Raw genomic sequence first — 23,789 nt, 5'->3', positions numbered from 1 at the left:
TAAACATCATTAAAACAAAATACAAGACTCAGTTTTCCACGGACACAAGTAGAGTGTGGGGGGCGCCTACCCCTTCCCGCCACCACAGCGCAACGGGGGGCGATGCCCCCAACACTCGCTGCACAACACATTTGACAGTACTGCGGGACTGATGGCCTTTTGAGTGATTTCTTTTTAGAAATTTTCAATCAATTATACTTGGTAGTAAACTGCGATGTACAATGTTAGGAGAGGAAAATCTGGTTATGGTCAGAAAAGTGGAGGTATTGATGGATGTGTGTGCTGCTTGCAGACCAGACGCGCGGATAACCGCGTCATGCTGCAGCCCTAGACAAGTACAAAAGAAGGAAAAGGGACATCAACTCACCAAAAACTTCTGGTTCCTGTCTAAAGGAACTCTTTGGGATTTAAAGGAACAAGGTGTTACGTTCCTGTGCATAATTCAAGGTCGCACGATATATTACGGGGTATAGCATGTTATCTACTTTCTGTAAACATTTCCAAGATTAGCCATACTATATTTGGAAAATAAGTGACCTTCCTCTCTCTCCATGTGTGTGTGTGTGTGTGTGTGTGTGTGTGTGTGTGTGTGTGTGTGTGTGTGTGTGTGTGTGTGTGTGTGTGTGTGTGTGTGTGTGTGTGTGTGTGTGTGTGTGTGTGTGTGTGTGTATAAATGCAAGAATTTCATACAATAACCTTCTAGATAGACAAATCAATCTGTTGCACAGTTGTGTGAAGCTTTGAGTCATAATATTTTGGGTGTCAAATGTATTGTACTGATGTAACTCAAATGTCATACCCTCAGAATGGAATAATCTAAAATTAAGTGGTGATTTAACAGACACTGCAAAACAGACCTGTTTTGACCAATCATGAGAAGTGCAAATCCAGCAATGACAAACAGACATAGGCTAGTTGCTTCTACATGCAGTCAAATGCCCTGACCTTAACATATCCTTAATTTCATAAGTACAACGTAACCTCAACTTCATTAACACACTGGTAATAAACAAGCTAGACGAACGGAGATTTCGATGATCGACGATTAAGTTGGGTTACACCTCGGTAACAACTTGAACTTAGAAGCTGGCGCGGTAGTGCCCGTCCTCGCCTCCGGGGCGCACCACGCCGCAGGTCCGCTCAGCCAAGGGGAGGCGGGCAGCAGGCACCATGGAGAAAGATGTCAGCTGGGTTGGTCTACTTGAAAAATTTCCACATCCACCTCTCTTATGCCTAAATTTTGAACACGTAAGACTTGACTCGCTATCGAAACTTGACCAGACTGGAAAACTTGGCCCGAACTAATGGTGGTGTCGCTAGTGACGACTGAAGAAGCAGCTGTCGCACCAGCGAGCATCTTTTACCATCTGCCTCTCTGAATTGACGGGAGTAAAACTTCCTATATGAAAAGGGTACATTGTTAACGATCTCACTTCACCACGTGGTAGCACTTGTAAGAAAGGGGACACTATATACAAAATCACTTTCAGGTAAAGGCTCTTATAAACAGACTTCCCGTAGGAAGACAAGTGAAAATGCATCGAGAACTCAGGTCTTCATGAATCAGCTACACAGCATGTCTATAATTCAATATTTTACCAATGACTGGATGGCAATTAATAAAATAAAGGGAAAGTATTCTCTCCTGCACCCGCATCTTTGTTATCTTTGAACCAAAGGAGCGACGCTACATCAGCCAGGTGATCGGCAACACAAAGGAACAAGTTGAGTGAATCCTCTATACCAATGTATCCCTAACTGACTCAGTCTTCCAGTATGTTAACTTTATACATCGTTATGTAGATGGTAGTGGCAGCCTTATAAATTGCTATAATGATCTTGCTTACTGTTGTTAAAAGTCTTATTGTCATGCCAGGTGTGAATGTTAGTTTCATGTTTATTACAGTTTCAAAAGTTGAAGGATTTGAATGTTGTTGCAGGTGTGCTGTTATGAACTCTGGTGTAGTTGTTCAGCCCGGAGGAGAAGACAGGAGTACCGCAGCCAGGGGTAGAGAGAGACAGTGGTAAAGTCGTCGCCCTAGACAGGAGACGGTTGTAGGCCTTTCATGTTGCATAGCGGCGGGAGGACCCACAGGGTAGCCTGAGGAGGCCCTTACTGCAGGACGCACTTGCCTGTAGAGAAGCAAATTGTGTTAGCAAGCGTTCTCTCTCTCACTCACACTCATTCAGCACACATAACGTGTTGTACCTAGTGAGAGTGTGTGCTCCTGCGTGTGTACACAGAATGGTGTCAACCTGTGTGTACCTGACCAACTCATGGACTGTTGTGTGCAGCGTATTTTGTCATTTTCATTACACTTTTATGATTAGATTGTAACTGATTTTTAGCACTTTGTTTTATCCTGAAGCGTGATTCCATTCTTCTGTGTATCATGTGTGCAAGGCTGTCTCAGCGTTATTGTCTAGTGTTTGTCCCTCAGACAGGTACTGTTAAATGATTTATTCTTCCATTTGAAAGCAGTTTAAACTATTTTGTATTGTAACAATAATATTTGTGCTTGTGAGTCTTGATAAGAAGCACATTAGTGCAAAGTAAATGTTGCATTTATTACATGTGTTACTTTATTTCAGACATTTTCGTATGACCAGACACATTTAGTAATGCAGATACACTCAGACAAACTACGGAACATATATTAATAAAGGCAAAAGTGTCCAAAGTACCGAAGAGTGCTGAAAAGTCTAAAGAAAATGGCATCCATGTGTAACAAACTGTAAGAGACCGACTGGCGTTAGGGAATTCTTAAGAGTTGGAAGATTTTACAGCATCAGTTTATTATGCGTGAGGATTTGCCTGTTGTATATGTACATTGGGTGGTTCGAAATTAGGTAGATACTTTGTTAGTGGTGCTTGTAGTTTATGCATAATTTAATTTACTGTTTTATGATGAATAAAAAAAATGTAAATTAAAAAGACAAACTGTGTGAAAATTTTACTGAAGGGAAAAAAGATTTTAAGTGGGGCATAAATCACCACACGGAAAGCAAGGAGGGCGGCAAGGATTGGGCGGCGCGCGGGCTACATGGGCACAACACCAGTACAGAGGCAGGGCAGGGCAGGGCAGGGCAGGGGAGGGTAGGGGGAGGGGAGCACTGAGGCCGCCACAGTGGTTGACATAGGGGTGTACAGGGGACAGGACAAGGGGGAGACACACTAGCTCAGGGGAGCAGATCGTCGCCAGACTGGGAGAGGAGAGCGAGGAGGAGGGACACAGCGAGAGGGATAGAGGGAGGCAGGGTACAGGGCGTGTCAGTAGGCTGCCTCTGCTGCCATCTCGCAAGGTGGCTATGTCGCCCTTCCTTTATGCCATCAAAAATATTGAAAAATCTAAAACATGAAACCTTAAAAACTTTTGCAAAAATTAAAGGTGACTAGATTTTGTTTCATAGCCGACAAATGATGACACCGGCAAAAATAGTTCCTGAAGTTATGTGCTACAGATTTGACGGAGAAGTGGTAGAGTCATCAAGACAACACTCTTGAAGGAGAGTTAAACCTAATCAGCTGCCTGTGAAGTGCGTCATGCACGCTCACGAGGAACAGTGTGACGTCCAGATGATGAGTTAGCGGTCACTACATGCCCTGTGAGCACCGCTGGGAGCAGTACTCTTGAAGAGGTGAGTAGATGAGTAAGTAAACAAGTAAGGAGCTGCAGCTGCAGGGAGAAGACACGGACAGCACGTCTATACACCAAAACATAAACAGTAATAAAACCTATGGACACGCAGCAAAGTATGGACACGTCAAACCATGAGCGGTGAGAGAAGACTTGTGCCACACGCGTCAGGGAGAAATTTCACATGAACTACTACATAGCCAGTGAAGATCAGTGAGTGAGAGACGTTGAGTGTGAGGACTGGTTGTGTGAGGAGTTATGATACTCAGTCTCTCAAAGGGATGGCACGACAACGTGACTGATTATATTTTTGAAATGCAGGATATCCATACTGTCAAAGCTTAATGCAGGGCGGTGATGTTAGAGGGACTCATACTGATAAACAGAGGCAAACACACAGGAAAACACACACACACACACACACACACACACACACACACACACACACACACACACACACACACACACACACACACACACACACACACTCCGGTAGCTCTGGTAGTACTTACTTACTTACTTACTTACTTACACACACACACACCGCTCCGATAGTTCAGCGGACTAAGGCTCTGCCCTCTCAGGCTCCAGCCTAGCAGGCTGAGGTTCGAGCCCCGCTCAGGCTGAGATTTTCCGCTGACAAGGAGCGATTACTGTCCCTCCTTGAGCAAGGGGGATGGGAGTGTGCGGTGTGTGAAGGTCCCAGCAGTGGCCAGACATCGACTAATGAGCCTTGCTCTAATCGGGAGGGTACTTGCTGGCGATCACGAATCTAGCGCGTGATCAGGCCGTGGTGATGAATTACACACACACACACACACACACACACACACACACACACACACACACACACACACACACACACACACACACACACACACACACACACACACACACACACACACACACACACACACACACACACACACACACACACACACACACACACACACACACACACACACACACACACACACACACACAAAAAAAAGGTATATTACCTCAGCTACATACACATGCATACATACAGGTATACATACTTCCATACATACATACCTAAATGAATAAATAGATGCATACATACATACGTGCATACATACATACACATACAACTTGTTATTGGGGGCGTGAACCAGTTAGTGACCTATAGAGCCAAGCCCAGCAGGGGTGCCGGGCTCGCGTCCGCCCTGCATTAATGGATCTGTTCATGAGAGCTTGACTGAGTTTCGACAATAAGACAGAATTGACAGGTAAGAAAACTTTTGCAGTCAGCTGATGCAGAAGAGATATATGACAAAACAGATTAAGTACATCTGCGACTTACCACCGCTAAGAATGTGAAATTTTTCTAATATTTCATGAGGGGGGGAGGGGGAGAAACAAAATGGACATCGGTTAGTGTCATACCGTATAAAGTGAGTCTAGTAATTAAATAAACTGGATCACTTTTCACCTTGGTGGTCTACTTCCAAGGTGTGACTAATCTCACTGACATATGGTATAGAAAACTGTCCTAATAGGTATACCAGTTCAAAATTGAGAGAACATTGAAATAGTCTCTAGTGCAAGTCAAACTAACTAAGTACTTCTATGGTTCATCCGGGCTGTCATGTATAGCACATCATACACTTAATGTTCTTTCTTCATACAAAGGTACATAAGACTGTCTAGGGAGTTGTACCATTCACCCGCCCCAAGGTATCAAGGGAACCCTACAAGGCAGAGGCTGATTTGACTCAAACTTATTTAAATCTTGGCTGTGATATCAAGTCATCACAGTGAGCACGCCACCACAGGCACGCTGGTGACCGGCTGATAAAGTTATAACTATGAAACACACAGACTGAAGCAGATCCATACACCATGAACTTAACCTTTAGTTGTAAAAATATATCAGGCCTTGTTTACCAAAAAACTACGTTTAGAGTCCAGGTATTTAAAAGCTTAGTCCAGCGGACCCACCACTGCTTGACGCGGAAGTGCACGGAAGGAAGCTGTGTCTACTTGACTCGTAACAAGGACGGGCACTCCATGAAGGTATTACACGCGGTGAGGAGAAACATCTTGTTTGGTTAAAAGACGCTCTTCACTTCATGTTACTCTTAGTGCATCAGTTGATGTAGTTACGCGGATGAAGGAGGAAAATGACGTGTGTTTGTGAGCGCGGGGAGAGTGGCGGCAGTTTGACAGCTGCTGGCTTAAAAATCCGGAGCAAGAGACGCACTGAGTCAAACAAGTAAAATTGTCAGGAAAGCAGATGATTGTTCTCTCTGGCAGTGGAGGCAACTGCAGAATAAAGAGAATCTGCAAGAAATAGTGCAGTCAAGTTCAAACAAAGCTATTTAAGTGGCATGAAGACCTAACAAGATAGTCTTGTAAACTCCGAAAACTTACATCCTTATTATCTGATTACGAACGTTACACAGTGCTAATTTTGCTACAGACAGAGCGCCAATCAGCGGTGGGTCACGTGCTAGTACGTCTCACAAAGAGTTCTGCAGCGCATCGGGCAAGCTTTTTTGATACCCGACTCATTCAAGGATTAAGGGGAGGGGAAGCTTTAGGTTAATGATGCAACTAATTATTAAGGTAAAAAATGGACACCATGGATCACATGAATCGTGTGGATAAAAAATTAGCGTTCTAGATTATCTGATTTATATTCAATCCAATTTATACTACTTAAATACGGAACACTTCGTCAGGTCAACCAACGTACCAACGTGCAGCGACAATGAAAAACATGTTTTCACAATTTTTTCATGCACGGTTTGTAGGTAAAAATATATTTATTAAGATGCATCACTTCAACTATACAGAAGCTGAGCAGTGGGTGATACGGCTCGTCTTTGGGGGCGTCTGTTCCCCCTCCTCTGCTCTCAGCACCACCGGGCCGGCCGCGGTCAGCATTGCGCCGTGAGGCGATAAGCCCCGAGGCGCGACGGGCGAGTGGCAGCACACCTGAGGCGTCTCTTGACGCGCCAATAAGCGATGAAAAATGAAAGCTATTCTGACTCGGTTTTCCAAGCATCGGGCGTCTGCATGACAGCCTCCAAGAGCGGGGCACGTCAGCAAAGGTGCTGCCACTTGCCTGCATCCTGACGCTTCAAGGCAGCACACATGTAGGGGGAGGGGAGGGTTGCTGCGGTGCCTAAGGAATCTATTTCCTCTAACTACTTGATCTACTGAGGCTCTATGTGACGTAAAGGTCTGAAGGGACTATTTCTTGAAGGTACGTGTTAACAGAATCATTGGGGCGCCCATGACTACAGGAGCCAGCAAGTAAGTCCCGAGGGGCCACGCGACGCCACGGAATCCTAGGCCCAGGTGGGCGGCGTCCCATGACGGCTTGTCGGAGGCATCGGGAGTGGCCTCGGTGAGTTTGTATCCTAGGAACTGAGTCTTCCATTAACTAAGGCCATCCAGCTTTCTTAAGGTCTTATAATAACGAGGATAAATGAAATCTCTCTCTCTCTCTCTCTCTCTCTCTCTCTCTCTCTCTCTCTCTCTCTCTCTCTCTCTCTCTCTCTCTCTCTCTCTCTCTCTCTCTCTCTCTCTCTCTCTCTCTCTCTCTCTCTCTCTCCGCCTGTTGCCCAAAGGTGAAAAAAATACTGAATGTCTAATCTCTCTCATCAGTGGCTTCTGTTTGCAGTAAGGATAGCACTAACTTGAAATGTAAAGTCTTGGCACACAGGAGTTCGTCACTTCTTTCGGTGTTCTTGATAATACTAGGAAACATTGATAGTAATCTAATTTTACTTATTTCAGAATCATCAAATGGATGACCGAGTTCAGATTCTCTCAAACGGAAGGATCCAGACTATCTAACGAGACAAGGAGCTCTTGTCCTGAGAAGTGAACGAAGAACAGACCTCGGGCCCATCAGTCCGTGGTTATTCTTGTGCTCCTTGCATAGACTTGGGGCACACAACTATAACATATGTATGTATGTATGTATGTATATATATATATATCTATATATATATATATATATATATATATATATATATATATATATATATATATATATATATATATATATATATATATATATATATATATATATATATATATATATATATATATATATATATATATATATATATATATATATATATATATATATATATATATATATATATATATATATATATATATATATATATATATATATATATATATATATATATATATATATATATATATATATATATATATATATATATATATATATATATATATGATTACAATGTATCCAACTGTTCCTTTCCTATCTCCATGGGCCATGTAGTGACAGGACCCTTCACCTGGCAGCTGCGTGTCGTCTGTTGCTTCCGTTTTGCCGCGGCTTCATGATGCAGACAACGGCTGTTTGCACGTAAAACACTCAACTCACGGACGATTGCAAAGCAAAGTGTTTTTTTCTTTTTTCATCTGACTTAATATTAGGATAATATGGAATCCGTTGGCTCCGAGACAGTCTCGTTAGTGGTGTGTGTTTGGATTGTTCACCAGAAGATCTATTCTACTGTGTGGGACTGTTTAGTAGAAATTAAGCCAAGTTAGATATATAAGAAAAGGGAATCAACTATTGTATAAAGCATAAATCAAGCTTGCCTCTTACCGTAATACAAATAATAAGTCAAAAGTGTCTACCAGCTACTTAGGGTAAGGGTGTTATAAATGTACCTCAGGGTATTATCAATGAGTATTTACATTGCAAATTTATTATAAGGAAAGTAAAGCATTGCTGCGGGGAAGGGCGGCCTGCGGTAGTGTTTGCTTAGTGCCTGGCCGGCCGGCTGCTGGGCCGCGCCGGGCGCCTCGCACTCAGCACCCGGTGTTTTATCTTGGCCTTGTGTGTACGTGTTTTATAGCTCATGCTTATCTATGTTGTTTCATATAGGACACTCGAAAATGTTTAGAGTTGTTCCACATAATAAAATTAAAATTATTTTGCTGGTGGGCCGTTTTTGTTAACAAGTCTTAATTTATTTTAATGGATTTATATATTTATGGTTGTGGGTTGAGGTGGGATGCAGGTAGCAGGGACGTGCCTCATGTCGTGTGCCTGTTTGTTGCCGCTGACTTACAACCTATACATATTCCTTTGTGCAAGCAGTCAATGTTTACGTATGTTTTGTTGCCGAATGATTGTTTCTATTATTCTACTATTCTAACTTTTACCGTCTATTAATTACTTTTTTTTTTCAGCGACAAGCACTTGACTTTCCGCGGTGAGTATTCTGTCCTGTCGCCGCGATCCCCGATCAGAGGATGGTAAGGTCTCTAGTAAAGTATGAGTGGTCGAAGAGCGCGGCCCACAACCACGTTACAACTACTTCCTCAACTAGAGTTATCACTGTTGCGGCTGTGTGTTTGTAGTGGCTGACGTAAAGTCTTGCAACATGTATTATTTTTGCACAACAAATATTGAATAAATAAATATAGCAGGCTCAGCTTTGCTGATTTCACTACTTCTACGGCATTCAGGCACATCATCTATTTGGGTTGTTATTTGAAGTCACGAGTCAGGAATTTAATTTTCCTTTACATTATATGATCGTGTACGTGTTCCCATATATCATACAGCTCTGCTCTGTGCTCCTGCCCCGAGCTGCGCTCACTTCTCTGTGGCGGCATCTACATGGAGTGCAACTCTCGTATGCTTATTTACTTGATCGTCAAAATGATTTAATATTATTCTTATACTACGCATTATGCCAATTACTTTACCAACTTCTAATTTTGTTACTTTTAATGCCATAATTAAGTTGTAGTGTATCAAATCAAGCGTATTAGTTTAGTCATATTTCTAGGATCAGCAGAGATCTAAGGCCAGTTAATACCACTACAGGTGTGCCTACTCAGAATGGTACACTCTGATGACCACCACAGCCACAACACAAGCTCGGTACTGTACACCCTCATAGTGACTCACCGTCCGTGGCTGTGGACACTTTCTCTAAGTAGTAAATGATAAACAAAACATCAGTTCCTGCTCTGTACAGCTCTGACATGAATATGTATATATGGGAGTCTTTATACAGCACTGATATAATCCACGAAGCTTTTGTCCAGATATAGGATCTAACTCACCTTCTATTTGCTGTTTCACTTCATTTATTTGTGTTTCTATGGTGTTTTTCAACTCTGTAATAAAGGAAGAAAAGAAAATTATATTATGAACAGAAATCATTCATTGCGTGTCCTTTACCAACATCAAAGCTCAGCTTACCGTAAAAAACTTACACATCTAAAAATCAAATAAAAACACTGTTAAGATTCTGTAGTTTTTCTTTTGCTTGGCACAGGTTATGACTTTAGTTAATTAGGGTACAGTTTAGAATATATTAAATCATACAATAATATAAATAACTGCCATGCACCATAACGCATGCAAGAAAATTAGACATCAGAGGAAGACATAGATGTACAGATGTTCAGGTTGATGTGGACAGTAAGATTATTATTACAGTTTAAGACAATAGATATAAGACATAGACATAGATGAGCAGGTTGAATGAGATTAGAGTAAACTGAACCAAACAAAAATGAAGCGCACGATGCAGTATTATTGTTGTTATAGTATTAGTATTATCGTCTAATGCAGGACAAGCCAACCCTCTGCATCCAGGCCAAGTTTGCGACACAGATGACTTGCCCGTCCTCAGAGTAGTATGGGGGAATCTACTGTGTATGTACTGACGAAGAGATACAAGATTGTTCTAAGTGTATGGTGAGAGGTGACAAGAATGTGTGTGCTCGTATGTGTGCGTGTGCGTGTACGTGTGTGTGTGTGTGTGTGTGTGTGTGTGTGTGTGTGTGTGTGTGTGTGTGCGTGACGCAATATAAACAGTGAAGCGTAATGTCTTTAATATCGCTCCTCGAGGTAAATTAACCATCGGCGTGGAGGCGGACGGCAACCTGTCCGCACACCACATTGGGTTCAAAAGTGAGAAAACAGGTTTCCATTCTCTCACAGGACTCGGTGATCGTCTTCCCCGCCAGAGAGCCTCTAGAGCCCCTAAGATGCCATGGGATGCTTGTACAAGGGGTAAGACTCACAGTAACACGAAGAGGGAAGGAATCGTCACAGAGGGTTGAGGGATAAAGAAAACCAGAACGAGGAAAGAGGAGTTAAGGGTCACGTAATTTTCTGGCCTCTGTCTTAAAGGGAGTTTTGCTGTACTATTTGCTGTGACGGCATAAGATAGTTAGGGTGGCGACGGACAGAAGGAAAAGATAGATTCATATCGTAAGACTGCGGTTGGTGACTGAAGGAAGGGCAAGAGGGGGTAGTCAGTGGTTTCCGGAGTTTAGTTAGAATGACGTGAGGTTGCTGATCTACCCATCCTTTCTTTTCTTTGTACACTGGCATAATATTCAACCTCCAGTATCGAATTGAGCTCCACTGACCAACAAAAGGACTAGACAAGGTACTTCCACCCAGTGTAATACGAGTTTTGAGTGGGTAGGAATCAAGTGAGGATTCAACTACACGTACACCCACACACACTGGCGACCACGAGTCCAGCAAGTGAGGTCACCCGCTGCTGAGGGGAGTGTGGAGGGTCGAGCCGGAAGCAGGGAGCGGAGGGAGATTCGAACAGATGACATGGCAGTTGGGAGAGTTGTAGTGTGTGTTGCCTGGGCCTATTGCTGCAAGATAATAGTAACTTCACGAAGACTCCAAGGGAACAGAGGCTCCTGGTGGCTCCTGTTGGCCCTGGCTGTGGTAGGGATGGTGGTGGTGGTGGTGGCGGTGATAATGGTGGTGATGGTGGATGGGTTAGGGGCGGAAGGGTTATAGTGGTGATGATCAAGACATAGTGCTGATATTGAGAGAGAGAGAGAGAGAGAGAGAGAGAGAGAGAGAGAGAGAGAGAGAGAGAGAGAGAGAGAGAGAGAGAGAGAGAGAGAGAGAGAGAGAGAGAGAGAGAGAGAGAGAGAGAGAGAGAGAGAGAGAGAGAGAGAACACTACGTTATGATGATGGAGACAATGAATACAATAGAATGGTGGTCCAGTGTGTTGGGATGACAGTTGAGTTAAGGCTGGCTGAGAGAAAGGGAGGTAGGTCTGTGCAGGCTGTTGTGGTGGTCTGTTCAAAGTGGCAAATCAAAGGGGGGGACTGAGGCTGCTGCTGTGGCGGGTAATAAAGGTGGAGCGCAGTGTACTGGATGCTGTGGGAAGGTGAGTTGAAGGTGGATGGTGTATGGACGAGAGTGAAGGTGGTGGTGGTGGTGGTGGTGGTGGAGGTGGAACAACTATGGTCAAGATATTAGTTGGGTCCTAGTGAGATTTAGGTTATCACTGTGGAACAATATCACAATCTGGAAGTGGCAGATACAACAATGCGGTGAAGGTTAGGAAAGCAGAGATGCAGACAGACAGACATTCAGTCACACCACATCGGTCACCAGCGCTGTTGACTCATCATTGACTAAGCCCATTCGTTACCTCTGTTCATGCCCTCTGGTACTACTCCTGGACTCCTGCATCGACCACTACATTGAATCATTAGAGCTAAGTATCGCTGTAATCTTATTCTGACCTAGGAACTATATTTACCTAGTCAAGAAAAGTCATTATTCTAAAGCCCTGACATGCTCAACTATGTGTGTGTGTGTGTGTGTGTGTGTGTGTGTGTGTGTGTGTGTGTGTGTGTGTGTGTGTGTGTGTGTGTGTGTGTGTGTGTGTGTCACCATGCCCCACCTTTACCCCCGTGTTGGTGTGCCCGGCTGCCTCCCTCCCGCCCCTCCCGCCCCTCCCGGCCCCGCCCCGCTGGTTACTACTCACTCGTAAAATCATCCTGATCTTCGGCCTCGGCTTCTGCAGCAAGTTCCTCGGGTGTCTTCTTCTTCCTCATGAGCGGGTTGTCTGGCATCATCTGTTCTTCGGGCATCGGTTCTTCTTTCTTCTTAATGTTATACTGAAAGAAAAGGACGGAATCAGTCTGGAAACATTTTTACTCTAGGGGGACTTAAGGCATAATTTTGAGATGATAAACTGAAGGGAATATAATGAAGAATAGTAGAGAAAGATAACAGAGTATTGCGTTCAAGTGTAAAAAATGGATCGCCGAATAACCCTATTAGCGTGCACCTGTTGATAGAGTTTTTACGCGCTGGGTAGCGGTGAGGGAGACGCTGTTTAGGGTGCTTCTTTATCATGCGTGACGTGAACAAACACATTTATAGATCACTTTCTCCTTGGAATTACCGAAGGCATGAAGCAATATGTTCACATCCGTGCTCACATATTGAGGTTTTCTTTTCTCGCGGTACTAATTACCGTCGTCGGCCCGCAGCCACGCGGCACAATTACCACCCTATACCCGCGCGAGCAAGGACACCTCGGTCATGAAGTTCACCGTTAAGCTAGAAGCACTTGCTGAGAGACGCCAGTAAAGTCCCAACTCTCCTTTGGGGGCAGGTTGTGAGGCGTGTTTACTCTAGGTGACGGCCGTTGTGGCCTTGTTTGCACTGCCCGGGGAGAGGGGGAGGAGCCGACCCTGCTAATTACGGGGTGATGAAGGCGGCGCCGCGTCATGGAGTTTGCAGACCCTTGTAATTATAGAAATTGGAAGATGTTTTTGTATGTTTTCGCGACAGTCTGGGCCACGAGGCCATCATACTGCGGATGAAGTTGATACAATAACCTCTTGACGCAACAACGAACTGTTACTAACTTTACTAAAAACTTCTCTGGCTTTAAAGTTTTAAGCCGAAGGGAAAGCTAGACCTTTATTATTACCTTGTTGAAACTTTGAAAATTTGAAGTTAAATAACTAATATGCAAATAAGGGAAACCACTCCATAAGAAGAGCATGGTATTCGTATTATGCCTCCCCTAATGGTCGGTTCCTGTGTTGCTCCAAGTGCTTAGCAGCACAGTACTCAGGACGGCACGCCTTGCCACAGTGCCCCACCCTTCCCAGGAGCCGGTGTGACGGGTTGGGAGTCACGCAGTTAGTTACTTCACTTATGGAGTTCAGACATACCTAACTCACTACTACCCATGACAAGCAACGACAAATTACCGGTTCCCTGGAAAATACTAGACTCTGAAGACCGTTGGAACACTGAGCCATAGGAGAATCACAAGTCCCCGTGGCCCGAACACCACTGCGTGGCAGCGAGGTTGAGTGCTATGGCTTATTCATCACGCACAAGGGTGCCGTCACGTGACCTCCCTTCACGGCGGAATGTCCATTAAGACTTATAGTCGGCCAACATGTACTTAATTACTCCAGCGCCAGCATATGTCATCATTCACACACACACACACACACACACACACACACACACACACACACACACACACACACACATACACACACACACACACACAAACACACAGACTCATACACACACACACACACATCAACGGATGCAATAGCAGTCATGGAAGCTCAGATATCGACAAGTGTTGCCGTTTTAGGCCATCACGTGTCCAGACACACATACACACATACACACACAAAAAAAGTCTTGTAAGCAAGCTACTGTTTCAGGTGACTGTTGAGGAGGGAGGAACGATTAAAATGTTTCAATATAACATGAACTAGCTGACTAATGGAGAACCGCGGGCTCGTCGCTTCACCCATTAGTCGCCCGTCCTCCCGAGCGAGCTCCCCACGCAGCTGTCCTATCCATCTCAAGTTCTTCCCAGCATGATCGGTCGACTTGAATCATGAATTCCGTGTCTTTTCGAAAATATATAAATTTTAGCCTTTTATGACGAACACCTAATTTGGTAGAGGTACCACATCAGTTTCTTGAGTGTATTGAGCTGCCTGAACACGCGAGTATGTGGGCCATGAATCATACGGAGGCGACGAATAGTTTGTGACCGGGGCCCATCTGTCACGTGGGAAATACTTGTCACTACACTGTACGAATACACCGACAACCTGACTGACTTAGCCCAGAGTTAACGTTTGTGTAGTTAACTTTATCAGCTACACATGATAGATAGATAATAGATAGATAGATAGATAGGTGGAGAGAGAGAGAGAGAGAGAGAGAAGAGAGCGTGTGTGTCTGTGTGTGTGTGTGTGTGTGTGTGTGTGTGTGTGTGTGTGTGTGTGTGTGTGTGTGTGTGTGTGTGTGTTTGTGTACGCGCGCAGATCGATGGTGTATCTGTCTTGGATATTAAAGAAGGCGCTTTAAGAAAGGCTGAGACCCTGCCGATGTTTACCTTCGGGTTAATGAAACAGTGTTGCCACCTCCCGCCGGAGCCCTTCCCCCTTCTCTGCGGCTTACATCACACAGGCTCACAGCGGCCCTCAAGCACACCTAACACAGACCACACGGATTATTTAACACTCTTGGTCGGTGATATATGTAGAGACAATTAATTAAAGGAGGACCCTCGTTACAGAGAAGCTCCCAGGTCTGCAACACGCGATACACCAGGAGCCAGAGCATTGCAGCGACAGCCTCAGCAATGGAAGGATAATTTTTCCACAAAAGACCCATAACACAATTTCGCTTGTCAATATTGGTGTGGAGGGCGCGGCGGCGGGCTGTGCTGGGTTCGTCGTGAAATTTGATTAGCGGAGCGTATCACGGGTGGGTATATATTGGGAAATGATATAAAAATCGAGAGCTCTATGTAAAAAAAGCGTGTATGTACGAAAAATTATCCGTTAAACATCCTTGGGCACCTCAGAGGCAAGAAATCTAGTGTTGGATGATTGGATGTTGGTAACGGTGGAAAAATACGGAGGATATTGTTAATTTTTGTTAGTCAAGTGGTAATAATTATCTACCTCAAGGACACACGCACACACACACACACACACACACACACACACACACACACACACACACACACACACACACACACACATCTCCACACAACAAAGAGCATGGCAGGTGTCCGTCATGTTGATGGAAAAGTAATCATCATCATCGACAGCCTGTACAACCCCACCGCCGGACGTGATGTGCCTCTCCGAAACGATTCCATTAGTTTCTGTCTTGTGCCTCCAGCTTCCAATTTCGATGTTAGTTCCACATACTCCTTAATTTCATCACACAAGTATATAAGTAGTCAGTTAGTTAGTTAGCTGTTAGTCAATTAGTCAGTTAGTTAGTTTGTCAGTTTGTTAGGTAGTTCTTAGTTGGTCAGCTAGTTAGTTAGTTTTTAGTTAGACGTTAGTTAGTTAATTAGTTAGTTAGTCATTTAGCTAGTGATTCAAGCCCCGACCATATATGACATAATTTTTCATTGAAGGCTTTTATATTCATGGAGAATTAACATAACAATTGCTTTGCAGCCACTGATACACAGCCAATTGAGAGGTAATTAGCACCCAGCGTCAGTAAACACAGTATTATGAGGAACAAATTAGTGCTTTGTTCACATAACCAGAGGCGGGCGAGGGCAGGGGGGCGGGAGGGTACACACCGGGCGTGAATACCCCTCGGCGGCGTCAAGGGTCCTGGCGCCCGCCACGGAACATTACGGGTCACATTCTTAGACATTTCGGCCTCCAAGTACACACATTTGAAAAGGCTTTCTTGGAGGTTCTGGGCATCTCCAGGGGTAGTTTTATGACCCTGGTGGTAGTCTGACCTTTCTGTACCATGAACGTAAAGAAAAAACTCATTAGAACTTGATTACTTTCTTGTTGATATGAAAGGCGGAAGAGTCTGAGAATACCGACCTAGATCTTCGACAAAACGAGTACAGTAATGCCGCTCACCAGGACTCTTGCTCTGGCGGCCGGGTTGTCGTCCTGTGCCTGGGAATGCTACTAACACTCAGGGCGTTGCTTCCCATACGAATACTGGTCATTACGTACACTGTGACTTCCAAAGTTAAATGATAAAGATTGCAATACACATCCAAACAACCAGTCATCTATTCAACCACTTAGCCGTCCATCCATCATTCCCTCGCATACTATCTATCACTTTCAAGCGCTCACACCCACTAATCAGCTTCAACCTCTCGCCCATCAAGCAGGACGTAACACAACACCCGCCACGTAAAGACAAGGGGGTCGCCGCCTCGCCGCCCCCCGCTGACAAGGCGTCGCCATACGTCTGGATCAGCGGATGCTTTTAGGGCCGTAATTAAGTCCCCATGAAGGGGCTTAGGGACGCCCCGGGCCAGCCAATCGCGTCGAGTATGCGTGTCATTAAAGGGGCTTAACTACGCTCTCAGGAAGTCATTAACGTCAGCCGGGCGTTAAGGAAGCAGGGGAAATTTACTGGGCGGGATGAGCCAAAACTAACGGAGAGCTGCCAGCCACCGCCCGTGATGCATGGAGCCGAGCGTCGCTGAGTTATGGCGCGGCGCTGCCCGGCCCACAGTGCTCTCAGCCTGGCGCCACCTGATGGATGGCCCGTCGCTACCTCGGCTGGCGGCGGGCGGGCGGGCTGGCTGCACGGCGTCCACGGATTTGAGGAGAAAAGGGAGTGTGGGTAGGTGTATGTATGCGTCCGTTTTTTTTTTTTTTAATTTCCAGAACACAGAATTCACCTAAGTTGAATTTAGGAGAGAAAAGGGACCGTGTGTACGTGTGAGTCCGTTTATTTTCTTTTTCATCTGCAGAATTCTGGAATCACACTAGCAAAATGATACACTAGGTCAGCAAAGGTAGAAATACACGGTGAAAATATGCTAATTCACTAGAGCGGGGGACAGATACAACGACGCCCTTAGATCTCGTCCCCGTCCAGACAACCTGAGGCCCACAACACTGAAGGGCACGGACGAACCTTACCTGTTCCCTTCTGTCCCCAGACTCTGCGCCCCTTACCAGCAGGAGATCGATGGGATTGGTCTCGTCCCCCTTAAAAGGTTTGTTTTTCGAAAGTTTTAAAATTCCATATCGGATCTTCAGAACTTTGGTGTAATATATATTCATGTTATTAATGGGACGAATATAGTGTTTTTTGTCTCTCTCTCTCTCTCTCTCTCTCTCTCTCTCTCTCTCTCTCTCTCTCTCTCTCTCTCTCTCTCTCTCTCTCTCTCTCTCTCTCTCTCTCTCCCCCCCCCCCGGCCCTAACCTTCTCGTGATCATATTTGCTTTTCAAGAGCTCCTCTCGAGGTGTTTATCAGGGCGGCCAGAGGGACGCTACCCACACTGTAACAGGAGAAACACGCCGCCACACGTCACTAAGAGATTAAATATTGAATCCAGACTTTATCGTGGCACTGAGGACTGTTGCAGAGAGCGTAGGATATTAAAACTCCCGTAGTGGCTTGGTTTTTGGTGGACGTCACGCGGGCGGCGCCAAATATAGATCTGAGGGAAAGTTCAGACAAGTTTTTTGAGGGTTCGGAGGGAGTGGGAAAGAGGCAGCGAGATGAAGAGATCTAAATAACAGATCGCCCAACTTGGAAACGAATCGATACGCAGCGTGGAGCCAGGCCGCGTCCTGCTGATTTAATCTTTTTGATCTGGCGAGCTGAAACGAAACCGAAGAGTATATCGAAGGGAATCTCATGAAGGACTAATTTTGTTTTTGATGAAGGCTATGGTTATGATGATGATGATAGCGATGGCGATAATGAAAAAAATAAACATGATAATGATAACAATAATAATCATATAACTATTACAGAGTGTTCTTACGATTTTTTTTTTTAACAGCAGAGGAAACAGCTCAAGGGCAAAAAAAAAAAAAGGAAACAATAATGAAAAAAAAAAACCCGCTATTCGCTGCTCCTATAAAGAGTTCAGAGGAGTGGCCGAAAGATAGGTCAATTTCGGGAGGGGAGGTGTCCTGATACCCTCTACCACTACTACTACTACTACTACTACTACTACAGCTACCATTACTACTACTACTGCTACTACTACTACTACTACTACTACTACTACTACTACCACACGCAGCCCCTTATTCCTTAATCTCTTCCCACTATCCACTTCCCCATTCCATTATCCTGACCAAATCATCCCCACCCTCCCCAACTCCCCAATTTCCCACTGCAAGTTCCACATTTATTTTCTTAAACAGCACTGGAAGTAGTTCAAGGGCAACAAAAAACAGGACACGAAAAAGCCCGTTAATCACTCTTCCAACCCTCACCGTAATCATTGCCCCACTAATCTCACTCCCCTTACTTTCCCCAAACACTCACATCTTCCCATTCCCCTCTCATGCATTCCCCTTATCAGTCACGTCCCCTCCCCGCCCCCCCCCTGTACTATGAATCGCCACCTTCTACCCAATCACTCCCTACTGCTCCCACTCCCCTTTCCCCTTCCCAAACCACCCATCTCTTCCCACTCCCCTCTCATGCATCCCCCTTCCCAGTCACGTCCCCTCCCAGTCCCCCACCTGTACTACACTTTCCCACCCTCATCCCAATCACTCCCTACTGCTCCCACTCCCCTTTCACCTCCTCAAACCACCCATCTCTTCCCACTCCCCTCTCATGCATCCCCCCCAGTCACGTCCCCCCCAGTCCCCCCCACTTGTACTACACTTTCCCACCCTCATCCCAATCACTCCCTACTGCTCCCACTCCCCTTTCCCCTCCTCGAACCACCTACCTCCTCCCTCTCCCCCCTTAGACCTTTCCCTCTTCAGTCACACACCCCTCCCCGCCCCCCCCCCCTGCTCCATAATTCTCCTGCCTAATGTTGGTCGGTCATTACGCTAAACAAATGAGCTCTAAATCTCCCGCCATGACGAAGCGTACGGAAAATATATCAGTGGGTGAAAAGTACCGTAATTGCCACGTTATTAAAGCTTGCCTCTCTTCTATTTTTACTCTTTTGTTTTGATTTTTTTTGGAGTCAGCTGATTTTTTTTTTTGAGAGGTCAGCTGACATTTTTTTTCTCGGGGTCTGTTCTTTTTTTTTGCTATTTATTTACTATTTTGGATTTGTTTTCCTTGATTTCCATTTATTTCTTATTTACTGCCTCTTTTTCTCTTGTAGTTGTTTTTAGGAGTCAGCAAGGTTTTGTTTTGAGAAGGCAGCTGATACGTTATTCTCGAGGTCTTTCTTTACTCTTTCTTGCATTGTTTTCCTTGATTTCCATGTATTTCCTATTTACTGCCTCTTTTTCATTTTTACTTTTTTGCTTTTGCAGTTTTTTTTTAGGAGTCAGCTGATTTTTATTTTGAGAGGTCAGCTGATAAAATTTCTCGAGGCTTTTCTTTACTCTTTCTTGCATTTGTTTCCCTTGACTTACATTTATTCAGTTAGTATTACCTTTACCATTGAGAGTTACACAACACTAGGGTTTTACATCGCGACTGGAATCTAGAAACAGAGGACAAGAAACGACTGGCAACGTTAGTATGTTCTACAGCGGGATCATATAACAGGCTGATGATGATGGTGGTAGTGGTGTATAATTTTTGTCAAGTTTGAGCATAACATGAATATTAATCTTGGCGAAGCTGTTAAAATACTAATGATCCCACAAATATCAAAGTAACTCCTCTTTTATCTCCTAAGCCGAAAGAAAGTTGGATGAACACGACACATTACCGGTGAGAGGAGCGACAGGACGAAGTAAGAACAGGAAGAGGCGAAAAGGGAGCCAGGAAAGGAAGATGACAGGCGACGGAACGGAATGAGAGAATATACATCAAGGGAGAAGAGAGGAGAGGAGAGGAGAAGAGAAGAGCGAGGGAGAGGTAAAGGGAGCGTGGAGGCAGACAAAGGGCAGACTCCGTAATGAGGATCAGAGGGGGATATAGAGGGAATTATTTAGGATTAATGAAGAGCGATGGCGCTGGAGAGAGAGTGGAGAGAAGAGGGAAAGAGGCGGGAAGGAGGAGAGGAGCGAGGTCAGGAAGGAGCATGAGGAATGATGAGGCTGAGGAAGGAGAGGAGGAAATAGATCGAAGTGAACATATGACTGTGACGCTCCAGAAGGTAAAAATGACTTCGGGAAACAAAATGGCAGTACAAATAACAATGAGCATAACAGGGAAGAGGCGGGAAGGAGGAAAGGAGCGTGAAAGAGCACAAGGAGGCTGAGGAAGAAATGGAGGAAACAGATCGAATTCAACACATTACTGAGCCGCTGAAGAAGGTAAAAAAATAAAAAAATAATAAATAAATAAATAAATAAATAAATAAATAACAAAAAACATACTGAAAATATAAATAGCAATACTTTCAAATATCTGAATATAACTTCAAACACCAAAATATCAATACACAAAAAAAAACATGATAATATAAATAACAATACCTTCAAAATATCAATAAAAAAATGAAGAAAGTGAGTTTGATGCAGGTGAAAGTGATACGCCGAACCCCCGTATAGTTCTTTTCCTTTTTTTATCTTCCTTTCCCCTTCCTTCGTGCCTCCTATTGAGTCGCCGGCGTGGGGATGGGATGGCGGGCCCAGATTCCTGACTAAGCTACGAACCCTCCCTCTTCCCCATTTTTTCCTCCGCCCCTCGCCTTGGCTCCATCCTCCGGCACGATTTCTCACGCTTCCTCCCATTCTCCTTTCATTTTCATCTTCGGCCTCCCTTCCATCACGCTTTTTTCATCTCCTGAGCCGCTCCTTTTTCCTTCCTCCCTCGCCTCTCAGCACCCTTTTCCCTTCGTTTCTTTCCCTCGTATCTCCCCTTCCTCCGCTAAGCTCCCCTTCTTCTTCCTTTCTCTTCCTCACTTCCTTCTTTCCTTCACGCCTCTTCCTCCTCTTTCCTTTTATTCTTCTGTCCCCTCCTACGTCTCATTTTTTTATATCCTCACTTTGAGTTTCCTTTCCCCTTCTTTTTTTCATCCCGTTCTTTAGACCTCCACCTCCCGCTCTGCCTCTGCCTCCTTCTTTTCCTGCTTCTCCACCTCCTCCTCCTCCTCCTCCTCCCGCCTCGCTTCTCGCTCCCAGCCTTCACGCGGCCTAGAGGTGTTAGGTGGTGGATTTACGCTTATTGTCACTGTTTAAGGACGACGCTGGTAATCTCTGGGAATCATATATCAAGCTATGATCTCCTGTGAACCATTTTTCTCTCTCTCTTTTGCTGTTATCCTTCCCTCCAGCCACAGACTTTTTCCCCTTCCGTAACTTAATTGTTCCCTTCCTTTCATCCCATCCACTTCATTCTCTCTCCCCTCCGGTCCTAAGTTTCTTCCCTTTTCTTTGTTTTTTCCCTTCCATTCGTGCCACTCCCTTCCCAGTCAGTCTTCCTCCCGTTCCTTGTCGGCTGGACTTGAAAACCTTGAGAGTTTCCCGCAGTTTATTGCATGACATTTTTATCTGTTTTATGAGCTCTTGAACGTTCTCATTATTCCTCTTTTTATCATCTCTCTCTCTCTCTCTCTCTCTCTCTCTCTCTCTCTCTCTCTCTCTCTCTCTCTCTCTCTCTCTCTCTCTCTCTCTCTCTCTCTCTCTCTCTCTCTCTCTCTCTCTCTCTCTCTCTCTCTCTCTCTCTCTTTCTCTCTCTCTCTCCATTGATACTTCCTTCCTCTTTTCTCTTTCACTCTTTCTCTCTTGTTCATTCAGCCGCTGCTATTGTCGTTCTTCTCCACTTGAATGAACCTTGAACCTTTTGCAGTAATATTGTTTCGTTTCATTTATTTCTCTTTCAAGGACCATTAATTTCGTTTACATCAACCACTATATCATTCACACGTCATTCGCTGACAATAGATGAATATTACACACTGTTCCTCGCAAAGAAAACGAAAATAAGTATTATATTATCCTTATGAACTATGTGTCAATTTAAAAGTAGACAGTGCAAGCATTGGATGGAGTGCGTTTTATTTTTCTTTGTCTTTCCTCATACTTTGCCGAGATGGACACCTGAGGGATTTTTCGGGTGACTCAAAAATCGTTCTTGTCTAACTTTTTTATTACGGTCATCTTTTGCTTGCTTGTTTGTCCAGTCCAGTTGTTGGCGTGGGATTGCCTTTGTAACGGCTCCCCCATATGGTCCTTATTCTTGATTCTTGATTACTGATTGGCGTTGTTGTGTCTTTTAGTCTTGGTGAATTTTCTTTTTTCTTAATTCTGATCCAGATTTTTGTGATATAATTTTTTTCTGTCTTCAATTTCTTGCTGCCGTCCGGACTGTAGTGAGCACTTTTTCTTTCACCTTTTTTTCCCTTGTTCTGCTTCTCTGCCACCAGGTCCTCCTCCTCTTTCTCTTCCTCTTTATTTCTTTCCTTTCACCCTCTTTCTTTCTCGCCTCCTCTCCTCTCTCGTCTTCCTCCTAGTTCCCCTTCCCTACCACCACCTCCTCCTCCTCCTCCTCCAACTAATCCTCTTCATTTCCTTCCTTTCACACCCTTTCTATATCACCTCTCTCGTCTTCCTCCTCTACCTCCTCCCCCTCCTCCTCCTCTTCATTTCCTTCCTTTCACACCTTTCCCAACTAAGCAATATAGATGCAGATCCGGCGCTCCGTCACACTTTCCTCCCACTAACTGACCTCACTCGCCTCATAGCGCCGCTCCATCGCCCTATCAGTCCTTCAAGTTGACGGCGTATCCCCTTTAGCAGGCTTCTGTCTCTCGATCACGGCCCGTCAGCCTCACCTCACCCACGACACGTCAACTTTAAAACAGTCGTCCATCTACCTGCGTCCCTTCAAAACACAACCAAGTCACATGCAATCATTTAGTCAATCATTTTTCTCTCACTGCACCTTTTAATAGTGGTATCTTTCCTTGGTGTGTCGTCTGTCGTGGTGAGGTTCGTCATCCATAAGAGAGGCTAGTTTTTTTTCGTGCCGATGACTTGTATAGGGGGGAAGGCCACGCCCTATCGACCACCATCCCCCATCAGGCCTCAAACCTCGCTCCCTTTCTCACAGCCACTCCGCGCCACACCCGCCGCCTCCCTCACACCCATTACCCGCACACAGCAGCCGTCAGCCTCTTCCGCGCTCTGGACGTGAATCTCCTGCTCAATGTACCCTTTCCCCGAGGCAATCCTTTCTTCTTCCTCTTCTCGCCTCGGAGCGCGCAGGCCAACGTGGGATAATGATTTACAGTCAAACCTTGATTTACGGCAATACTCCAGCGATACCCGGAGGATTTATAGACGATTCAGCATTTGTAGGTGCAGTTTCATCTCTGATTGTTTTTGTCGGAGAATTTATCGCCCTCATAAACCTCCGTGTAAAACTCCGCAAACGGGAAGTCGAGAAAGTTAATGGAGTGACACCTTCAGAATGCAATATTTTTTACCGGAACGCTTTTT

General features: G+C 44.8%; 1 protein-coding gene across 1 annotated transcript in view; it reads right to left on the bottom strand.

Annotated features, from left to right (window-relative positions):
* Positions 1 to 12,430: 12,430 nt before the first annotated feature.
* Positions 12,431 to 23,789, bottom strand: part of LOC127007195 (complexin-like) — a 185,382-nt gene continuing 174,023 nt past the window's right edge. Inside the window, exon 3 of the mRNA XM_050877909.1 lies at positions 12,431 to 12,571. Coding sequence (XP_050733866.1) covers positions 12,431 to 12,571 — 141 coding nt within the window. The remainder of the gene's footprint in view (positions 12,572 to 23,789) is intronic.

Source organism: Eriocheir sinensis, chromosome 34, assembly GCF_024679095.1.
Source record: "Eriocheir sinensis breed Jianghai 21 chromosome 34, ASM2467909v1, whole genome shotgun sequence".
Taxonomy (NCBI): Eukaryota; Metazoa; Arthropoda; class Malacostraca; order Decapoda; family Varunidae; genus Eriocheir; species Eriocheir sinensis.
This window is presented reverse-complemented; position numbering and strand designations above follow the sequence as displayed.